The 17,588-nt window shown below is 34.3% G+C and overlaps 1 protein-coding gene across 1 annotated transcript; it reads left to right on the top strand.

Moving 5' to 3' along the window:
* Positions 1-905: 905 nt before the first annotated feature.
* On the top strand, positions 906-10,238 carry LOC126887154 (RNA-binding protein pno1). Its single transcript, XM_050654516.1, has 2 exons — positions 906-1,379; positions 9,877-10,238. The coding sequence occupies exons 1-2, from the start codon at positions 1,005-1,007 to the stop codon at positions 10,219-10,221; spliced, it is 720 nt and encodes a 239-aa protein (XP_050510473.1). The 5' UTR covers positions 906-1,004; the 3' UTR covers positions 10,222-10,238.
* The last annotated feature ends 7,350 nt before the right edge of the window (positions 10,239-17,588 follow it).

Below are 17,588 nucleotides of genomic sequence, written 5' to 3'. Positions count from 1 at the left end.
ATATTTGGCACACGTATTCGTAATATAATAAAGAATGGCGGTACAGAGCCCAATTTGAAAAATATATTGATATGTGGAAATTACTCTGTAATTAAATACAATTTTAAAAAAAACGAGCCTGTACCGCCATTAAGAAGAACAAAAAAGAACACTTTCTTCAAATAAATTTTTTTATCCGATGCCTAGATTTTGTGTCATTTTTGAACTACTAATGAGATTTTTACATATGCACCTACATATGTGATCCATATGTGGGTGCTCCTTGCTCTGTGTAGCTGCTCAAATGGATACGGCATGCGCTCCCCTACATATAAACTACAAACCGGTTGAATCGAAGAGGGTGAGCGCCGAGCGGCGATTACCGACATATCCACTATGTGGAGCTGCTACACGGAGCGGGGTTCACCCTTGTATGGATACGTACCCTAAGAGTTTCCAAGGCTATTTGACTGTGCTATTATTACTTATTCTTATTAGGTACATGTCCATCACCGTTAATCACATATTTTTCTTAAACGTGAACACTGCTGAATTCTGAAGATTGAATATTTTTATTTTTAAATGAGTATCTTGGTTGTATCTTCTTTGCTACTTACTAAATCACCAAACTATATATCGTGTAAAAACACATTGTCTAAACTCTAGACTCACGGTTCTTATTGTAGTAGTAAAAAGAATTTTTAGCCTACGACTACACAAAATCGGCAACATTCATCACGTAGTGTATATGGTATTGCATACATGTACCTTTTATTTTATTACGCAAACTCTCTTATATCTAAATGCTGCAGCCACATTTTGAAGTAGTTACTATTGCGACTTTATATTAACAGAAGAAGATAAGGATGTGCTACACTTAGACAAGGAAAGAGAGGTCCTTGTCTAAGGTGCTACAAGTGAAAAGTGACAGTGACAGGTTCTTTTATTTTGGGGTTAAATTGTGAACACATGTAAATATACAGTATTTTTAAGTTATCACCCCAATTAGCTCATTACTTATTAAAATGGCTGAAATAAATATTGACATAGACAATTTTGAACCAAAAAAGGCTCAAAAACGTGGAGTGTCCACCAGCGAAGACATGGAAGTGGAAATTGTGAATGGTATAGAAGGAACCAATAACAAAGTTAGAGCACCAAGAACGAAAAAGGCAAGATCCAAATCATTTTCCGAAACCAAAGATGACATGAGAAAAATAGCTGTACCTTCACATAGATACTCACCATTAAAAGAAAATTGGTTAAAAATATTCACACCTGTAGTTGAGCACTTGCAACTCCAAATCCGATTTAATTTAAAAACCAGAAACGTAGAAATTAGGGCATGTAAGGAAACCCCAGATATTTCTAATTTACAAAAAGCTGCAGATTTCGTTAAAGTAAGTTTATGCAATTAATAGTAATTATTTATTTTGGGAAAACTTATTTACTATATCGACCCATGCAACGAAGACTCGTAACTAAAAAAACGTTACATTTGGCTTACTAGTATGGTATTATTATTCTTTTTAAGCTTTATTTGGTGGAAAAGTATGGTAAATCAGGTATGAATTTTAAGACAACCAGTAAAGTATTTGCATGAGTATAGTAAGTTTACTGACCCACACTCCTGCAAGCGAAAACTGTAGTAAGTTGAATTACTGTAGTCTTTGTTGCAAGAAACAGTGGAAGGTATTCCAAGTTTGAGTTAAACTGTTTGACTTACTATAGTTTTCTCTAGTTAGACTCTAATTTTAGTTCTTCTGATTAACTATAGAAATGTTTTTTATTACAAGTTTTTAAATAGTACTGTTTTGCATCAATAAATCTGTTACTAGTAAGTCTAGTCTAGAATAAGTATTTTTTCGGTACCTAACTGTTTCGACGAAAACTATAGTAAGGCTACAAAAGTTAGCAAAAAATCTGTTTTTTGTTATGTTTGATCTGTGAAATCCCTTAAAACCTTTTATACATAATATAACAGAAATTTAAATTTGTAAGACATATTTCTTCCAAAGATAACATCATTTACTGTTACAAGTCTAGAGTAAGTATTATTTTTTCCTTAATTGCTTTGATGAAAACTATAGTAAGTCTACAAGATTTAGCAACAAAATGTGTTTTTTGTTATGTTTGATTTGTGAAATCTCTTAAAACCCTTTAAATATAATATATAAGAAATAATATAATATAATAAATATAATATATCAGAAATTTCAGTGTGTAAGGAGTATTTGTTCCAAAGATATCGTCATTTCTTACAGCGAACTCTTTGTGAAAAATTTTCAAAGGCGATTTTCTCAGTTCAACCAAAATTGAGTTACAATAGTCTTCATTGCATGGGTCGATATTTGACCTGAAGGTCAATACATTATTATATACTACAACACCCCCTATCTCAGAAACGAAGCATTTGCGGACATACGTTTATGAAGCTTAAAGTTTGCCATACTTATTTAAAAACACCCTGTCTTGACAAAGAGCAAGGCTAGTTGTTAAAGTACCTAACAACTTTATTATCCAACATAAGCGAATGAATAAAAAAACAGAATGTTAAGCAAACATGAGGCTATAGTTGGGTTTTAATTTCAGTATTTTATAAATGCTAGAATATTCCACAGGATCACGTGAACTTTGAGACAAAATCACAGTTCGATTGGTATACCCGGTATATAATAACAATAATTTACCTGTCTAGCAACAATATTATTACAGCAATATTGTTAAAATAATAAGGCTATAACATATTAAAAAAATCACTTAAATCAGATAACAGGTTTAGGAAATTCGAGATATCAAATATGACCCATTTTTAAGGTGATGGAGAATTTAATTTCTTGGAGAAGTGTAGATGGTGCTGTTGCATCTTTTGTAATTATTGGTATAGGGTTGTTAAGAAGTCTCCCTCCGCACGGTTGAAGTGGGGAGACTTCTTAAGCGGAATTTCAAAAATACTGTAGTTTAAGTGCGGTACATTAAAAACTCATTAAGTGATATCAAACATCTGAACACAAACTTCTTTTTGTTAGCTACTCATTTAGGTCGGTAAGTGATAACAATAGTAATTTAAACAATAGGTATAATTTAATTTAATCCTAATATTAAAAATGGAAATACGAGTAGAACCATATACAGGGTGACCTCAGGAACAAAATGAGTAATAATGATAATGGAATACAACCAAACCAAATGGTTTACTATGATCAAAATGGACAAATGATAACAAACCAAGCCATGATGCCTCAACAGCAACAGCTTATGCCCACAAATATTTCACCAAACACAATGATAATGCCTGATCAACAACAAACAAATATTGTGCTACCATTGGATCAAACTACATCCCAAATCAATCCGTATCCTTCAATATCATCATCCGCAAGTGGATCCCAACAACAGTCTCATATAAACTACGAATGGCAAACAGTCAGCAGAAAAAGGTTATGCAGCCCTGAAGCAAACCCAAGAGTTAAAAGACAAACCTCTATTAAAGACTACTGGCTGAGCTCGAATAGAAAAGATGGAAATATATTTAATAATCTCGAAAACGAAGATGATGCCCCTCCCACAGAAGGTAATTTAGAAACAACAAATGAGCCCAAGCCTCCTCCAATATTCATAGATAAGGTAGAAGATATCAATCCATTAACCGATCTATTAACAAAATTATGTCCCAATCAGTATACATTAAAAGCCTTGGGAGAAAAACAAATAAAACTACAACCTAATACAGGAGAAGTGTATAGTAAAATCACAAAAGCACTACAAGAGAAGAAAACAGAATTTCATACATACAAACCAAAACAGGACAAAAGTTTTAGAGTGGTATTAAAGAACCTCCACCATTCAACAAACATTGAGCATATTAAAAACAACGTAGAAGACCTCGGCCATGAAGTTGTCCAGATATGGAATGTGAAACAAAACAAGACAAGAAAACCACTACCAATGTTCTTCGTCGACTTAAAGGTCAAAGAAAATAACAAAGATATATACAACACCAAACTGTTCATGAATACAAGCGTAATATTCGAACCGCCAATCTCTAGAAGAACAATACCACAATGTATGCGATGTCAAAGGTACGGACATACAGAAACTTCTGTCAAAGAGAATACAGATGCGTCAAATGTACAGAATTTCACCAAACATCTGAATGTCCTAGAAATATAAAAGACAACACAGTCAAATGCGTAAACTGCCTGGAGAACCATCCAGCAAACTATAGAGGATGCATAATACACAAAGAATTACAACAAAAGTTATACCCCAGACTGCGACAGAAAAACACAGCGACCACAACTAATAGTGCACGCACAGTAACCGCTGATAATACATATGCACAAGTTGTTACAATGCAAAACGTAACAAATAATCCTAACGGAGCAACCAATATCCAACAATCACAATCAAATGATCTCACGGAACTAAAAAATATGATGAGAGATCTAATAACCCAAATGGGAACGATCATGAATCTAATCACAACGCTTGTTTCAAAACTTTCTTAATGGATACTCAATTGTTGAAGATAGTACAGTGGAACGCCAATGGTCTGAGTCTACATGCTCATGAAATTAAAGCTTACATCATCGGCAATAACATTGATGTATTTCTAGTCTCAGAAACACATTTTACCAATAAAAACTATTTCAAAATACCTAAATATAACATCTACCACACAAACCATCCAGATAATACAGCTCATGGAGGAACAACAGTTATAATTCGTAGCAGTATACAACATTATGAATTAGAAAGTTATCAAAAAGAATACCTACAAGCAACCAGTGTAGCAATAGAAAAAAAGCACTGGTACTCTGGTTCTATCAGCAGCATATTGCCCACCTAAACACAACAACAAAAAAGAACAATATACTAACTACATAGGAACACTCGGAAACAAATTTATAAGTGGAGGTGATTACAATGCCAAGAATACACATTGGGGATCTCGACTTACAAACACTAAGGGCAGAGAATTATTGACCACAATCACAGGTAACAATTTAAGCATCAAAGCAACAGGAGAGCCCACCTACTGGCCGTCCGATCCTGCGAAAATACCAGACGCTATCGACTTCTTCATCGTAAAAGGTATTAACCCAAACTACCTAAAAATTGAAAGCAGCTATGATCTTTCATCAGATCATTCTCCTATAATATTGACGTTACATGCAAAAGTAATAAGAAAATACCAAGAACCTCAATTATGCAACCTAAAGACCAACTGGGAGCTATTCCGACAAAAACTTGATGAGAACATTGAACTAAACGTTCCACTCAAGACACCACAGAACATTGATGAAGCCGTCGCAAATCTAACAAAAGGAATTCAAACAGCAGCCTGGCACGCAACTCCCAATGTTGCCGATAATAAATCCAAAGGTGATAATCCAATTATTGTAAAAGAAAAAATCATAGAAAAACGAAGACTTCGTAAAAAGTGGCAAAACAATAGAACTGAAATCAATAAAAGGAATTATAACAGAGCAGCATCTGAATTAAAAAGACTACTACACACAATAAGGAATCAGAACGTACAAGAGTACCTCGAAAAACTAACACCTACGGAAGCAACAGATTATTCTCTATGGCGTGCTACACGAAAAATGAAAAGACCAATACAACAAATACCTCCGCTTAGAGACTCTGCGGGAACATGGGCCAGAAGTAATAATGAAAAAGCAAAGGCCTTTGCTGAACACCTAAGCAACGTCTTTAAACCTTACAACATGGACCAAAACGACGAAGATAATAATGAAATCTTAAATTTTCTTGATATACCTTTTCAAATGGATCTCCCAATAAAAAAATTTAAACCTAAAGAAATCCGAATGGTAATAATGGATGAAATTAATCCAAAAAAGGCTCCTGGATATGACCTCGTCACTCGAAAAATCCTGCAAAACGTAACTAAGAAAACAATCATGGCAATAACACATATATTTAATGCAATACTTACGTATGCACATTTTCCCAATCAGTGGAAAGTAGCAGAGATCATAATGTTACAAAAACCAGGAAAAGACCCCAAAGAACTGAACTCATATAGACCCATTAGTCTCTTACCAATATTATCTAAGCTATTTGAAAAAATGTTTCTACGTCGATTAGAACCAATAATAGAAGAAACAAGATTAATTCCAAAACACCAATTTGGTTTTCGTAGCAAACATGGAACAATAGAGCAAACACATCGTATAGTCAAACAAATCAGCAATGATCTAGAAAACAAGAGGTACTGTAGTGCAGCTTTTCTAGATATCAGCCAAGCATTCGACAAAGTGTGGCATACAGGACTCCTCCATAAGCTGAAGAAAAATCTTCCGTATCAATATTATTTAATTATAAAATCGTATCTGACAGATCGCTTTTCATTAGTAAAACAACAAGATGCTCGCTCAGAACTATTTAAAATAAAATCCGGCGTCCCACAAGGTAGTGTACTTGGTCCCTTACTATACCTGTTATTTACTGCTGACCTACCTACAACTAGATTGACAACAGTCGCAACATTCGCGGATGACACAGGTATTATCGCATCTCACACAGACCCCCAAAGAGCTTCGCATAACTTACAAGCCCACTTAAATAAAATAGAAAAATGGTTAAAAAAATGGAAACTAAGAGCTAATGAAACAAAATCGACCCACATGACATTTACCATGCGAAGAGAGAGCTGTCCACCAGTATACATAAACAACAAACAATTATTACAAGTAGATACAACCAAATACCTGGGCATACATCTAGATAAAAAACTAACATGGAGAAAACACATATTCACCAAAAGAAAGCAACTTGGACTCAAACTTCAACAAATGTACTGGATTCTGGGTAGACATTCAAGACTGTCAATTGAAAATAAATTAGTGGTATACAAAGCCATACTTAAACCCATATGGACCTATGGCATACAGCTATGGGGCTCAGCCAGTAACTCTAACTTGGAAATTATACAACGTTTTCAAAATAAGGCATTAAGAACCATAGTAAACGCTCCATGGTACGTCCCCAACGCAATAATAGAGAGAGACTTGAAAGTTCCCAGCATCAAAGAAGAAATCAGCAAATACAGTGAAAAGTATGAAGAAAGACTTAGTGCGCATCCAAATGATTTCGCGAGTGAATTATTAAACACGGAGGGTGAAGTTCGCAGACTTAAGCGTTATAAACCAACTGACTTACCAAATAGATTTTAGATAAATTAGAACTATTTTAAGTTTTACTTTATTTTACTAGTAGTACTATCTATACATTTGTTGATAATTTAGAAAGGAAAGTTTTCATTGGAATTCTTACCTACATGTCATAGCCTAAGAAAGTCATAACTTTAACTGATTGTTCCTAACGGAACAGATTGTTAAATAAATTGGAGTAATAAAAAAAAAATTGCTTTGATGAAAACTATAGTAAGTCTACAAGATTTAGCAACAAAATGTGTTTTTTGTTATGTTTGATTTGTGAAATCTCTTAAAACCCTTTAAATATAATATAATAAATATAATATATCAGAAATTTCAGTGTGTAAGGAGTATTTGTTCCAAAGATATCGTCATTTCTTACAGCGAACTCTTTGTGAAAAATTTTCAAAGGCGATTTTCTCAGTTCAACCAAAATTGAGTTACAATAGTCTTCATTGCATGGGTCGATATTTGACCTGAAGGTCAATACATTATTATATACTACAACACCCCCTATCTCAGAAACGAAGCATTTGCGGACATACGTTTATGAAGCTTAAAGTTTGCCATACTTATTTAAAAACACCCTGTCTTGACAAAGAGCAAGGCTAGTTGTTAAAGTACCTAACAACTTTATTATCCAACATAAGCGAATGAATAAAAAAACAGAATGTTAAGCAAACATGAGGCTATAGTTGGGTTTTAATTTCAGTATTTTATAAATGCTAGAATATTCCACAGGATCACGTGAACTTTGAGACAAAATCACAGTTCGATTGGTATACCCGGTATATAATAACAATAATTTACCTGTCTAGCAACAATATTATTACAGCAATATTGTTAAAATAATAAGGCTATAACATATTAAAAAAAATCACTTAAATCAGATAACAGGTTTAGGAAATTCGAGATATCAAATATGACCCATTTTTAAGGTGATGGAGAATTTAATTTCTTGGAGAAGTGTAGATGGTGCTGTTGCATCTTTTGTAATTATTTTCATAATGATGCCAGTTCAGTGCCTCTACACAGGTGCTCCGATGAGGGTAAAGTAAACCCGAAATACGTATAAGCATAGTAAATGCCCTGTTCTGCAATCAAATCTGAATCATATTTGCTTTCATTTTATTTTTATTCACTTTTGTAAGTACAAAAGGAGCTAGTTCCCTAAAGATTGTTATCACTGTGAACAACAGGTGGTGGATGCAATTATAGATTCCCTTGTCGACTAATTCATCACTCTGTATTGCATTATATTTACATCTTAAAATGCATCAGTAGATAACGATTTCTAATTTTAGTTCCTGACTCTTTGAGCCAAAAATTTGTTTAATCCATTAATATTTTGTATTTCAATAACAATTTCCGAAGTGGAGGTTGAAATGTCAATAAAATTCATTTTCATATTAAAATCTGGCTTATTTCCCAATAAAGCAGTAAATTGCATAAGATGCCACAAATAAATAGCTTCAGGACAATATATTATACTTCCACTCCATATATCGGCTGTAGATTCAAGTTACGTTGGATGCAGAATAGGAGGATATTTGAAGAAATTTGGGAATTGAGCTAATAAAAGAACATATGAGTTCCAGGGCCTTGACATCAGGTTTACACTCATATATTCAGTCTGTAGTTGACAAATACAGCATATCTAAAGCTTTGATACAGCTCCCCATTTCAATAAAAGAGGGCATTGTAGTGTAGATATTGCAAAACACTGAAAACAAAACTGTTGGTTTTGCAAAAATTGGTTGTGTACACAACATATTGTAGTGTGTTGCACAGTCTGTGTAAACAAAATGATGTAAAATTTTGTTTTGCTGCATATTCTGCAATAATTTTAAATTTTTTTATATTTGATGTTCCTTTTTACGTTTCCTTGCATTATTTTTTATTTATGTATTTATTTTTTTAAGTGTTTTATACAATATACATACATACCATAATTTAATATACACATGTAAGTACATACATATGTGAAAAAAGTTTGTTTTCTAATAAAAGTGATTTTTTGGATACATTTTTTTAATTGCCCTTCTTATTTATCACATTAAGTCAATAAAATAATGTATTTCCATTATTCGGTGTTTTCGATTATCCATGCACCCCCAAACCCGTCATTACCCCGGATAAAGGAGGTTCTACTGTAGTAATGTTTTCGTATTTATTCTAAATTATGTAATCCAAGTAGCCACAAAATGTACTTGCTAACACTCTTAAGTCCGGCAACATGACTTGCGTGTTCACACTGTTTTCAATCTGGTGCTGCCGATACGACTACTGTGTTCATGTTTCAACAATTTTCCAATGATTGTATAAAAAAGGCACATGAGACAAATATATCTGATATTGGCCCGGAGCTGAAAGTTTTAATTAAAAAACTTTTTGTAAAATAGATTACAGTAAAATGTTTATATCACAATGTTACAAAAAATATTGCCTCGTCATCTTGATTCCCGATAGACCACTGTCCTGCACTAATATATTTTGATGTTATGTAGAGTAGTGTTAATTGTTCTGATTTTTTTCAAATTTTTGAACTTTCAGCCAAATTTGATTTACTCTATACTCCAAGTATCTAGTATTTTACTATTAATGTTAGGTTTTTAGTCCCGTGTATCAGCAATTTACTAATAGTTGGTTTTATATTTTGTTTGAAAAGTAGTTCTCAAATATTTATAAGACAATTTTTTTTTATTTTTAGGCTTTTATTTATGGTTTTGAAGTTGAAGATGCCCTTGCCTTAATTCGTCTAGATGATCTGTTTGTGGAAACCTTTGAAATTAAGGATGTCAAAACATTAAAGGGAGACCACCAGTCTAGAGCTATAGGAAGACTTGCTGGAAAAGGAGGAAGAACTAAATTCACAATAGAAAATGTTACAAAAACTAGAATAGTATTAGCAGACAGCAAAATTCACATTTTAGGTAGCTTTCAAAATATAGCCCTGGCAAGAAGGGCAGTATGTAATCTAATTTTAGGTTCACCTCCTTCTAAAGTTTATGGACAATTAAGAAATGTTGCATCTAGGGTATCTGAAAGAATGTGAATAAATTATTTATTAAATTTGGGTGTATTCAATCTACTACTCATTATCTAAATCGTGAAATTACATTATATTATAGAGGATTACAACTAACTTAAAGCCATTTTGTTATGTTTTCTGTTTGTGTGAATTTTAACCAGCAGTAATCTTCTTTATGCCAGAGCCCATGACTACTAGGATTGAAAAACATTGAATATGGGCTGACCTTGTATTGAATGATAAGTCATTTATTTGTTGATGAATTAGTAACATAATTGCTTAGCTTCTTAATCATGTAATAATAACATTAGGTTTGTTTATAGTCGGAGAGATAGAAGCGGATTTTGTGCGTGATAAGTAATATGGAAAAACTATATGGGGATATGTTGAACTAGTTGTGTACATTACTTTCCCCAACGGCCGGAACCCAGAGTGGGGGTCGAGGGTAGATATAAGGGGTCAAAGTCACGGTTTTTATTATTTTTTTTGTGAAGCTCTTAATAGAGATAGTGCACGAAAATTTGGGAATAAGTAGGTCATGACGTAACTAATTAAAATCTCCAGGGGCGGAACGCTGCGTGGCCGACAAAGGGTGGGGGAAGGGATGAATAAAAAAATTATAATTGGGTTTTTTGTGACGTTCCTGATCGAGATAGTGCACAAAAAATTGGGAATAAGTAGACCATGACATAACTAAGTAAAATCCCCAGAGCCGGAAACCAGATTGGGGGACGAGGGTAGTTATAAGGGGTTAAAGTCGCGGTTTTTATTATCTTTTTGTGACGCTCATGATCGAGATAGTGCACCAAAATTTGGGAATAAGTAGGTCATGACGTAACTAAGTAAAATCTCCAGAGCCGGAAACCAGAGTGGGGGACGAGGGTAGTTATAAGGGGTCACAGTCGCAGTTTTATTATTTTTTTTGTGACGCTCATGATGGAGATAGTGCACCAAAATTTTGGAGTAAGTAGGTCATGATGCAACTAAGTAAAATCTCCAGGGGCGGAACGCTGCTTGGTGTACAAAGGGGTGGTAGGCAGGGGTGAGTATAAAAATATAAGGGTTTTTTTTTGCCGTTCGTGATCGAGATAGTGCACCAAAATTTGGGAATAAGTAGACCATGACATAACTAAGTAAAATCCCCAGAGCCGGAAACCAGATTGGGGGACGAGGGTAGTTATAAGGGGTTAAAGTCGCGGTTTTTATTATCTTTTTGTGACGCTCATGATCGAGATAGTGCACCAAAATTTGGGAATAAGTAGGTCATGACGTAACTAAGTAAAATCTCCAGAGCCGGAAACCAGAGTGGGGGACGAGGGTAGTTATAAGGGGTCACAGTCGCAGTTTTATTATTTTTTTTGTGACGCTCATGATGGAGATAGTGCACCAAAATTTTGGAGTAAGTAGGTCATGATGCAACTAAGTAAAATCTCCAGGGGCGGAACGCTGCTTGGTGTACAAAGGGGTGGTAGGCAGGGGTGAGTATAAAAATATAAGGGTTTTTTTTTGCCGTTCGTGATCGAGATAGTGCACCAATATTTGTCCCCCATGCAGTGTTCCGCCCCTGGAGATTTTACTTAGTAATGTCATGATCTACTTATTCCCAAATTTTGGTGCACTATCTCGATCACGAACGGCAAAAAAAACCCTTATATTTTTATACTCACCCCTGCCTACCACCCCTTTGTACACCAAGCAGCGTTCCGCCCCTGGAGATTTTACTTAGTTGCGTCATGACCTACTTACTCCAAAGTTTTGGTGCACTATCTCCATCATGAGCGTCACAAAAAAAATAATAAAAACTGCGACTGTGACCCCTTATAACTACCCTCGTCCCCCACTCTGGTTTCCGGCTCTGGAGATTTTACTTAGCTATGTCATGGTCTACTTATTCCCAAATTTTGGTGCACTATCTCGATCAGGAACGTCACAAAAAACCCAATTATAATTTTTATATTCACCCCTTCCCCCACCCCTTTGTCGGCCACGCAGGTTTCCGCCCCTGGAGATTTTAATTAGTTACGTCATGACCTACTTATTCCCAAATTTTGGTGCACTATCTCTATCAAGAGCGTCACAAAAAAAATAATAAGAACCGCGACTTTGACCCCTTATATCTACCCTCGGCCCCCACTCTGGTTTCCGGCCGTTGGGGAAAGTAATGTACACAACTAGTTCAACATATCCCCATATAGATTTTCCATATTACTTATCACGCACAAAATCCGCTTCCAGCTCTCAGACTATTATGTTTCAAAACAGAATTGTTGATTATAATTTTTATAAGTAAGTATATTGAAGTTTGTTTATGTTGCAAATATAAACATTCATTTATAGAGCAAATATAATTTTTGATTTGTATAAAATAATTTGGTATTCAATTAGTAAAGTAATAGATAGTGTAAACAGGTACCTAATAATAAGGAGCAAGCACATTGCAAGAAGTTAAGGAGCCAAATAAGCGTAACAAAGATCAGAGAAAAATAGACAAAAGAGAAAAAAAATTATTGTAAATAAACAAAAACAAAAATTACGAAAATATTATGTCCTGCAATATACAGAGTGTAACAAAAAGGCAGGTCATAAATTAAATCACATATTCTGCAACCAATAATAATTCGATTGAACCTAACTTACCTTAGTACAATAATGTGCACATTAAAAAAGTTACAGCTCTTTGAAGTTTTTTTTTCTTTTTCTTTTTTTTGGCCTTTGGGAACTGCGCCCATTTAGACAGTAACACTTCTAAAAATCAAATCCAATCGAACAATCAGGGATCAGGGGTAGGGTAGGGAAAAAAACTTTTCACACCCATGTCGTTCAGGGTGACTAACCACAGACTAAAGTAGTAATACGGGGTATTATTAATTTACACAACTAATTTTATGATCTAGTTTCAATTTACATGACTTAACATAATCTAGAAGAATCCTAAAGATTGACGGTTTGTTCAAAGCTAGTAAGTTCATCAGATTATACGGGGGATAAACGTTTTCATGCAATAGCTGCATATTCAATAGATTTCTTTGTGTCACATGCAAAAAATATATGATCCAACTCTTTGAAATTACAAAATGAAAATAGATTTTTTATACATATATCGAAAACTATTAGAGATTTTTTATTAAAAGTGGACATGTGGCATTTGGCAGGAACACCTTTAAAAATAATAACGGTGAAATTTGTGCACTCCATAAAAATTTTATGCTTTTTACCTCTTAGTACTTTTTCGATAAGTCAGTTTTTATTGAGATATTTTGAACATTTGTAAAATCCATCGCATATTTTTAAAAGGTTAAGTAAGATTATAGAGACCTGGTAATAATAAATTATGAAAATAATATTCTATAATCTTACTTAACCATTTATAAATATGTGGTGGATTTTACAAATGTTCAAAATATCCCAATAACAACTACTGGCTTATCGAAAAAGTACTAAGAGGCAAAAAGTTAAAATATTGTGTTTAACTAATGGTACTACAATAATAATTTAATTGGAAAGTACACAAATATTTGTGGTGATTTAAGGGAACAAACCCCCCATAAAATATTTATGGGATGCACAAATTTCACTGTTATTCTTTTTTAAGATGTTCCTACCAATAAAAAATCTCATTTTCAATATATTGGAAAACATTTATTTTCATTTTATAACTTCTAAAGGGCTGTAACTTTTTTATGTGCATATTTGTACTAAGATAAGTTAGGTTCAATCCTGCTATTTTTGGTCCCAGAATATGTGATTTGCTTTACGACCTGTCTTTTTGTTACACCCTGTATACTGCAAGAGGCTACTAAAATAAAGAATTACAGTACAACAATATTGTACTGCAATTCAAAACTCGTAATGAAAAAAATGTAATTGTGCAAAATGCCAGAGGAAAACCTATTGGTGCATAATTAGGAAAAGTTATAAGCAAGCATCAAACAACTATACTAAATTTACAATCAAGATGCAGTAGAAATAAACAAACCAAGACACGTTAAATGCTACTAGGAGCACTCCCGAATCATAATTTACAATGTATATACATTGTAAATCCCAAATCATGATTTCCTATGTTTGTACATTGTAAATTATGGTTCGGGAGTGCTCCTAGTAGCATTTAACGTGTCTTGGTTTGATTATTTCTACTGCACCTTGAATGTAAATTTATTATACACAATCATTAATTCACTACAATGCTGATGCTAAAAATCGTTACTCAAAGTAATACATATAAAACTATTATAGAGTAAAGCGGTAGTGCCCTACAGCTTATTTCAAACATTTGATGCACTGTACAATGATAGCCATTTACCATCCGACAAATAGAAAAAAACTGGGAATTCAACCGAGATGTACACCAAATCTTCGTAGATTTCCAGCAAGCATATGACTCGATAAAAAGAAGCAGACTATGGCTAGCAATGCTAGAAATGGGAATACCAAGAAAATTAGTGCAGCTCACTCAAATGTGCGTGGCAGACTCATATGCACAGGTAAAGCTAGGAAACAGAACATCGATGCCATTTAGTATAACATCAGGGCTTAGACAAGGAGACCCTTTATCACCATTGCTATTCAATTTGGCTTTAGAATACGCAATAAGTAAAATATCGTCTGAACTAACAGGGGGATTCGCAAATCGAGGATCAAAACTATTGTTGGCCTTTGCCGATGATCTAGATGCAGTCGCTCATTCTACAAGAGACGCAAGAGAGGTGTTTTCACAGCTCGAGGAGGAAACAGGTAACTGGGCCTTCGAATAAATGAAGATAAGACGAAATATATGCTGGTGACCAAAAATCCAAGACCAAGAGTTAGGCAGAACGTAACCATTAATGACCACAACTTTGAAGTAGTGAAAGAGTTTAAATATCTGGGAGCAGTAATCACAGAGGACAATCACATAGAAAAAGAGGTCTCAGCAAGAATAGCTGCGTGAAATAGAGCATTATACTCCCTATCATCATTATTAAGATCTAAGCTTCTGAAAAGACAATCTAAATTAAGACTGTACATGTCAATTATTCGCCCAGTTGTTACATATGGGAGTGAAACATGGACTCTACATCAGCGAGAAATAAATAAATTGCTGATATTTGAAAGGAAAGTCCTCAGAATGATATTTGGTCCTCAAAGAGATGAGTTGACAGGAGAGTGGAGAAGGCGCCGCAATGCTGAATTGGTGACTATATGGTACTGAAAACATCGTCAGACATATAAAAGCTAATCGGATAAGATGGGCAGGTCATGTAGTAAGATCAGAGGAAGACAGAGTGCTAAAGACAGTGTTCTTCGAGAGACCAGACGGTAGAAGATCAGTGGGCCGTCCCAGAAAAAGATGGAAGGATGATGTTGAAACCGATCTATCTCTAGGATTGGGGTACAACAATGGCAAATCGAAGCGCAAGATCGCAGACGATGGAGGGCCATAGTGGATGCGGCGAAGACTCACCCTGAGTTGTAAAGCCAGTCAAGAAGAAGAAGACAATGATAGCCCCATGCAAACTAAATGATAATTTTCTTGACAACATTGCCGCTCTTCACGGTAGCGGCCGTGAAAAGTAGCAGGTACTTGTAGAATTGTAGAGGATTATCGCTGTTAACTGCTGTGGAATACTAAATGAGGATTTATTTATGATAATTCACAGAATGGCAAACCCGCTTACAATATACAACCATACTGATTCTAACGTTTGAAACAGAGTGTAGATCCATCATAACACAGCATTAGTTTGGTTGAAAAATAAATGAACAGTTGGATTGAGATTTATATTTATACTGCTATATAATAGAAACATATTAGAAAGTAGGGTTTAGGGTGGATTCCATTGTAAAGTAACGAAACTAAAGTAAAAAACACAAAAGTAGGAGGGAACACTATTCTTTAATTTGATAGTAGATTTATCACAGAATATAGAACAAATGATATTCCGTCATATGTATAGTAAAACCAACAAATGCAAGATTCAAGTATTACGTAACGCAGGTTGGGGGGGGGGGGGTCAAAAATCTTCAAAAATTGCGTTACGCAATAGTTAAATGCCCATTAAAGTGCGTTACGTAGGGGAGTGGGATGGGTCAAAAATCGCGTTACGTACTTAATACTTGAACGCTCCCTATGGTTAAAAAATGCATGTTCTAGGAGCCCATAAGATGTATCTTGGAAGTGAAAATTATGCTCTACTTTATCTAATTAGTTAGATTGATTAGCAAATTCTTAATTTAATTGATTAGTCAATTATTTTATTTATTGCCTATGTAAAAACAAAACTAAATTCAAATTAACTTTTCCAATCAATTTTATTCTCAGGGCTAATTTTGTATTTGATACAATACCTGTGATCTGTGGCTTCTAGCATTTCTAGTTGCTTACTTCTTCCAGGGTGGAAACTCAAAATCATATAAAAGTAATCTATTGTTTTTATCAAATAAGCCGTGTACATATGATTCAAAAAATACTAAAATTGAACTTTGTTGCAACAATTTCTAACTTCATAAATTAAACTCTAACTCTGATATCTCCTTGTTTTGACAAAAAAAAATTATTTAGTTAATTTATTATTTACTCATACTACCTAAATTTAATGAATTTTACTTTTCTTCTTTTGAATTGATTTCTCAAATTTGAAATGACTAACTGCGTTAAAAAAAAGTTCAATAAACAAATATGGTTTTGATATAAACAAATTTTTTCCATTCCGACAAATGATTTGACTAACCTTTTTGTTTCTTTACTCCCTTGTTTTCTGGATTGCGCCGTCCTTGATTCTCCCAACACGTACTCTCTGGATGTTGCGAAAAAGTCCCTCACGTCCAAACTGCTTCCAAGAAAAACACACAGGACTTGCTCGAATTCTATTACTCAGTTTTCCTTGCTCGATATCTTGTGCACAAAAGGATAATAATCAGCTACTCGTTCTAGACAAAACAAAGGAATCTCCCTCGGACCAGGAAAATTAACTCTTCAACCGGTCGACAATTTGGTTTCAACTTGATTCTGCTCGCAAAGGCTGATCACACCACTTTACACTGATTACACACTTTTAAAAACTCGACTGCCTTCTATCGATGTTCATTACACAGTCCCGCTTATTTCTGTGTCAAATCCAGACTCCAACATTCATTATCCCTTCTCCCAATATTTTCCGTCCAATCAACAACAACCTCTCTCTCAAACCATTCATTTCTTAATAAACCAAATATTCTTCCACATAACTTTTCCAATTTGTCAAATTTCAAGAAATATCATAATTAGTTCTTTTCTACTTTCTACTTTTACATCTAAAAACTAATACAATTTGTTTACCAAATTAAAAACCTTCCCGGAAAGATCTTAAAAACGTTATTGTTCCGGTCCACGCTCTGTCCACTTTCTAACCACCGAATTGTTTGTCAATGTC

The sequence above is a fragment of the Diabrotica virgifera genome, chromosome 6, assembly GCF_917563875.1.
Source record: "Diabrotica virgifera virgifera chromosome 6, PGI_DIABVI_V3a".
Taxonomy (NCBI): Eukaryota; Metazoa; Arthropoda; class Insecta; order Coleoptera; family Chrysomelidae; genus Diabrotica; species Diabrotica virgifera.
Note: the sequence above shows the minus strand (reverse complement) of the source record. Positions and strands in the feature narration are given on the sequence as shown.

Excerpts from the sequence above, each read along its gene's own strand:
- LOC126887154 (XM_050654516.1), top strand. The coding sequence starts at position 1,005 with ATGGCTGAAATAAATATTGACATAGACAATTTTGAACCAAAAAAGGCT. Across the intron at positions 1,380-9,876 it reads AAGCTGCAGATTTCGTTAAA|GCTTTTATTTATGGTTTTGA; the intron begins GTAAGTTTATGC and ends TTTTATTTTTAG.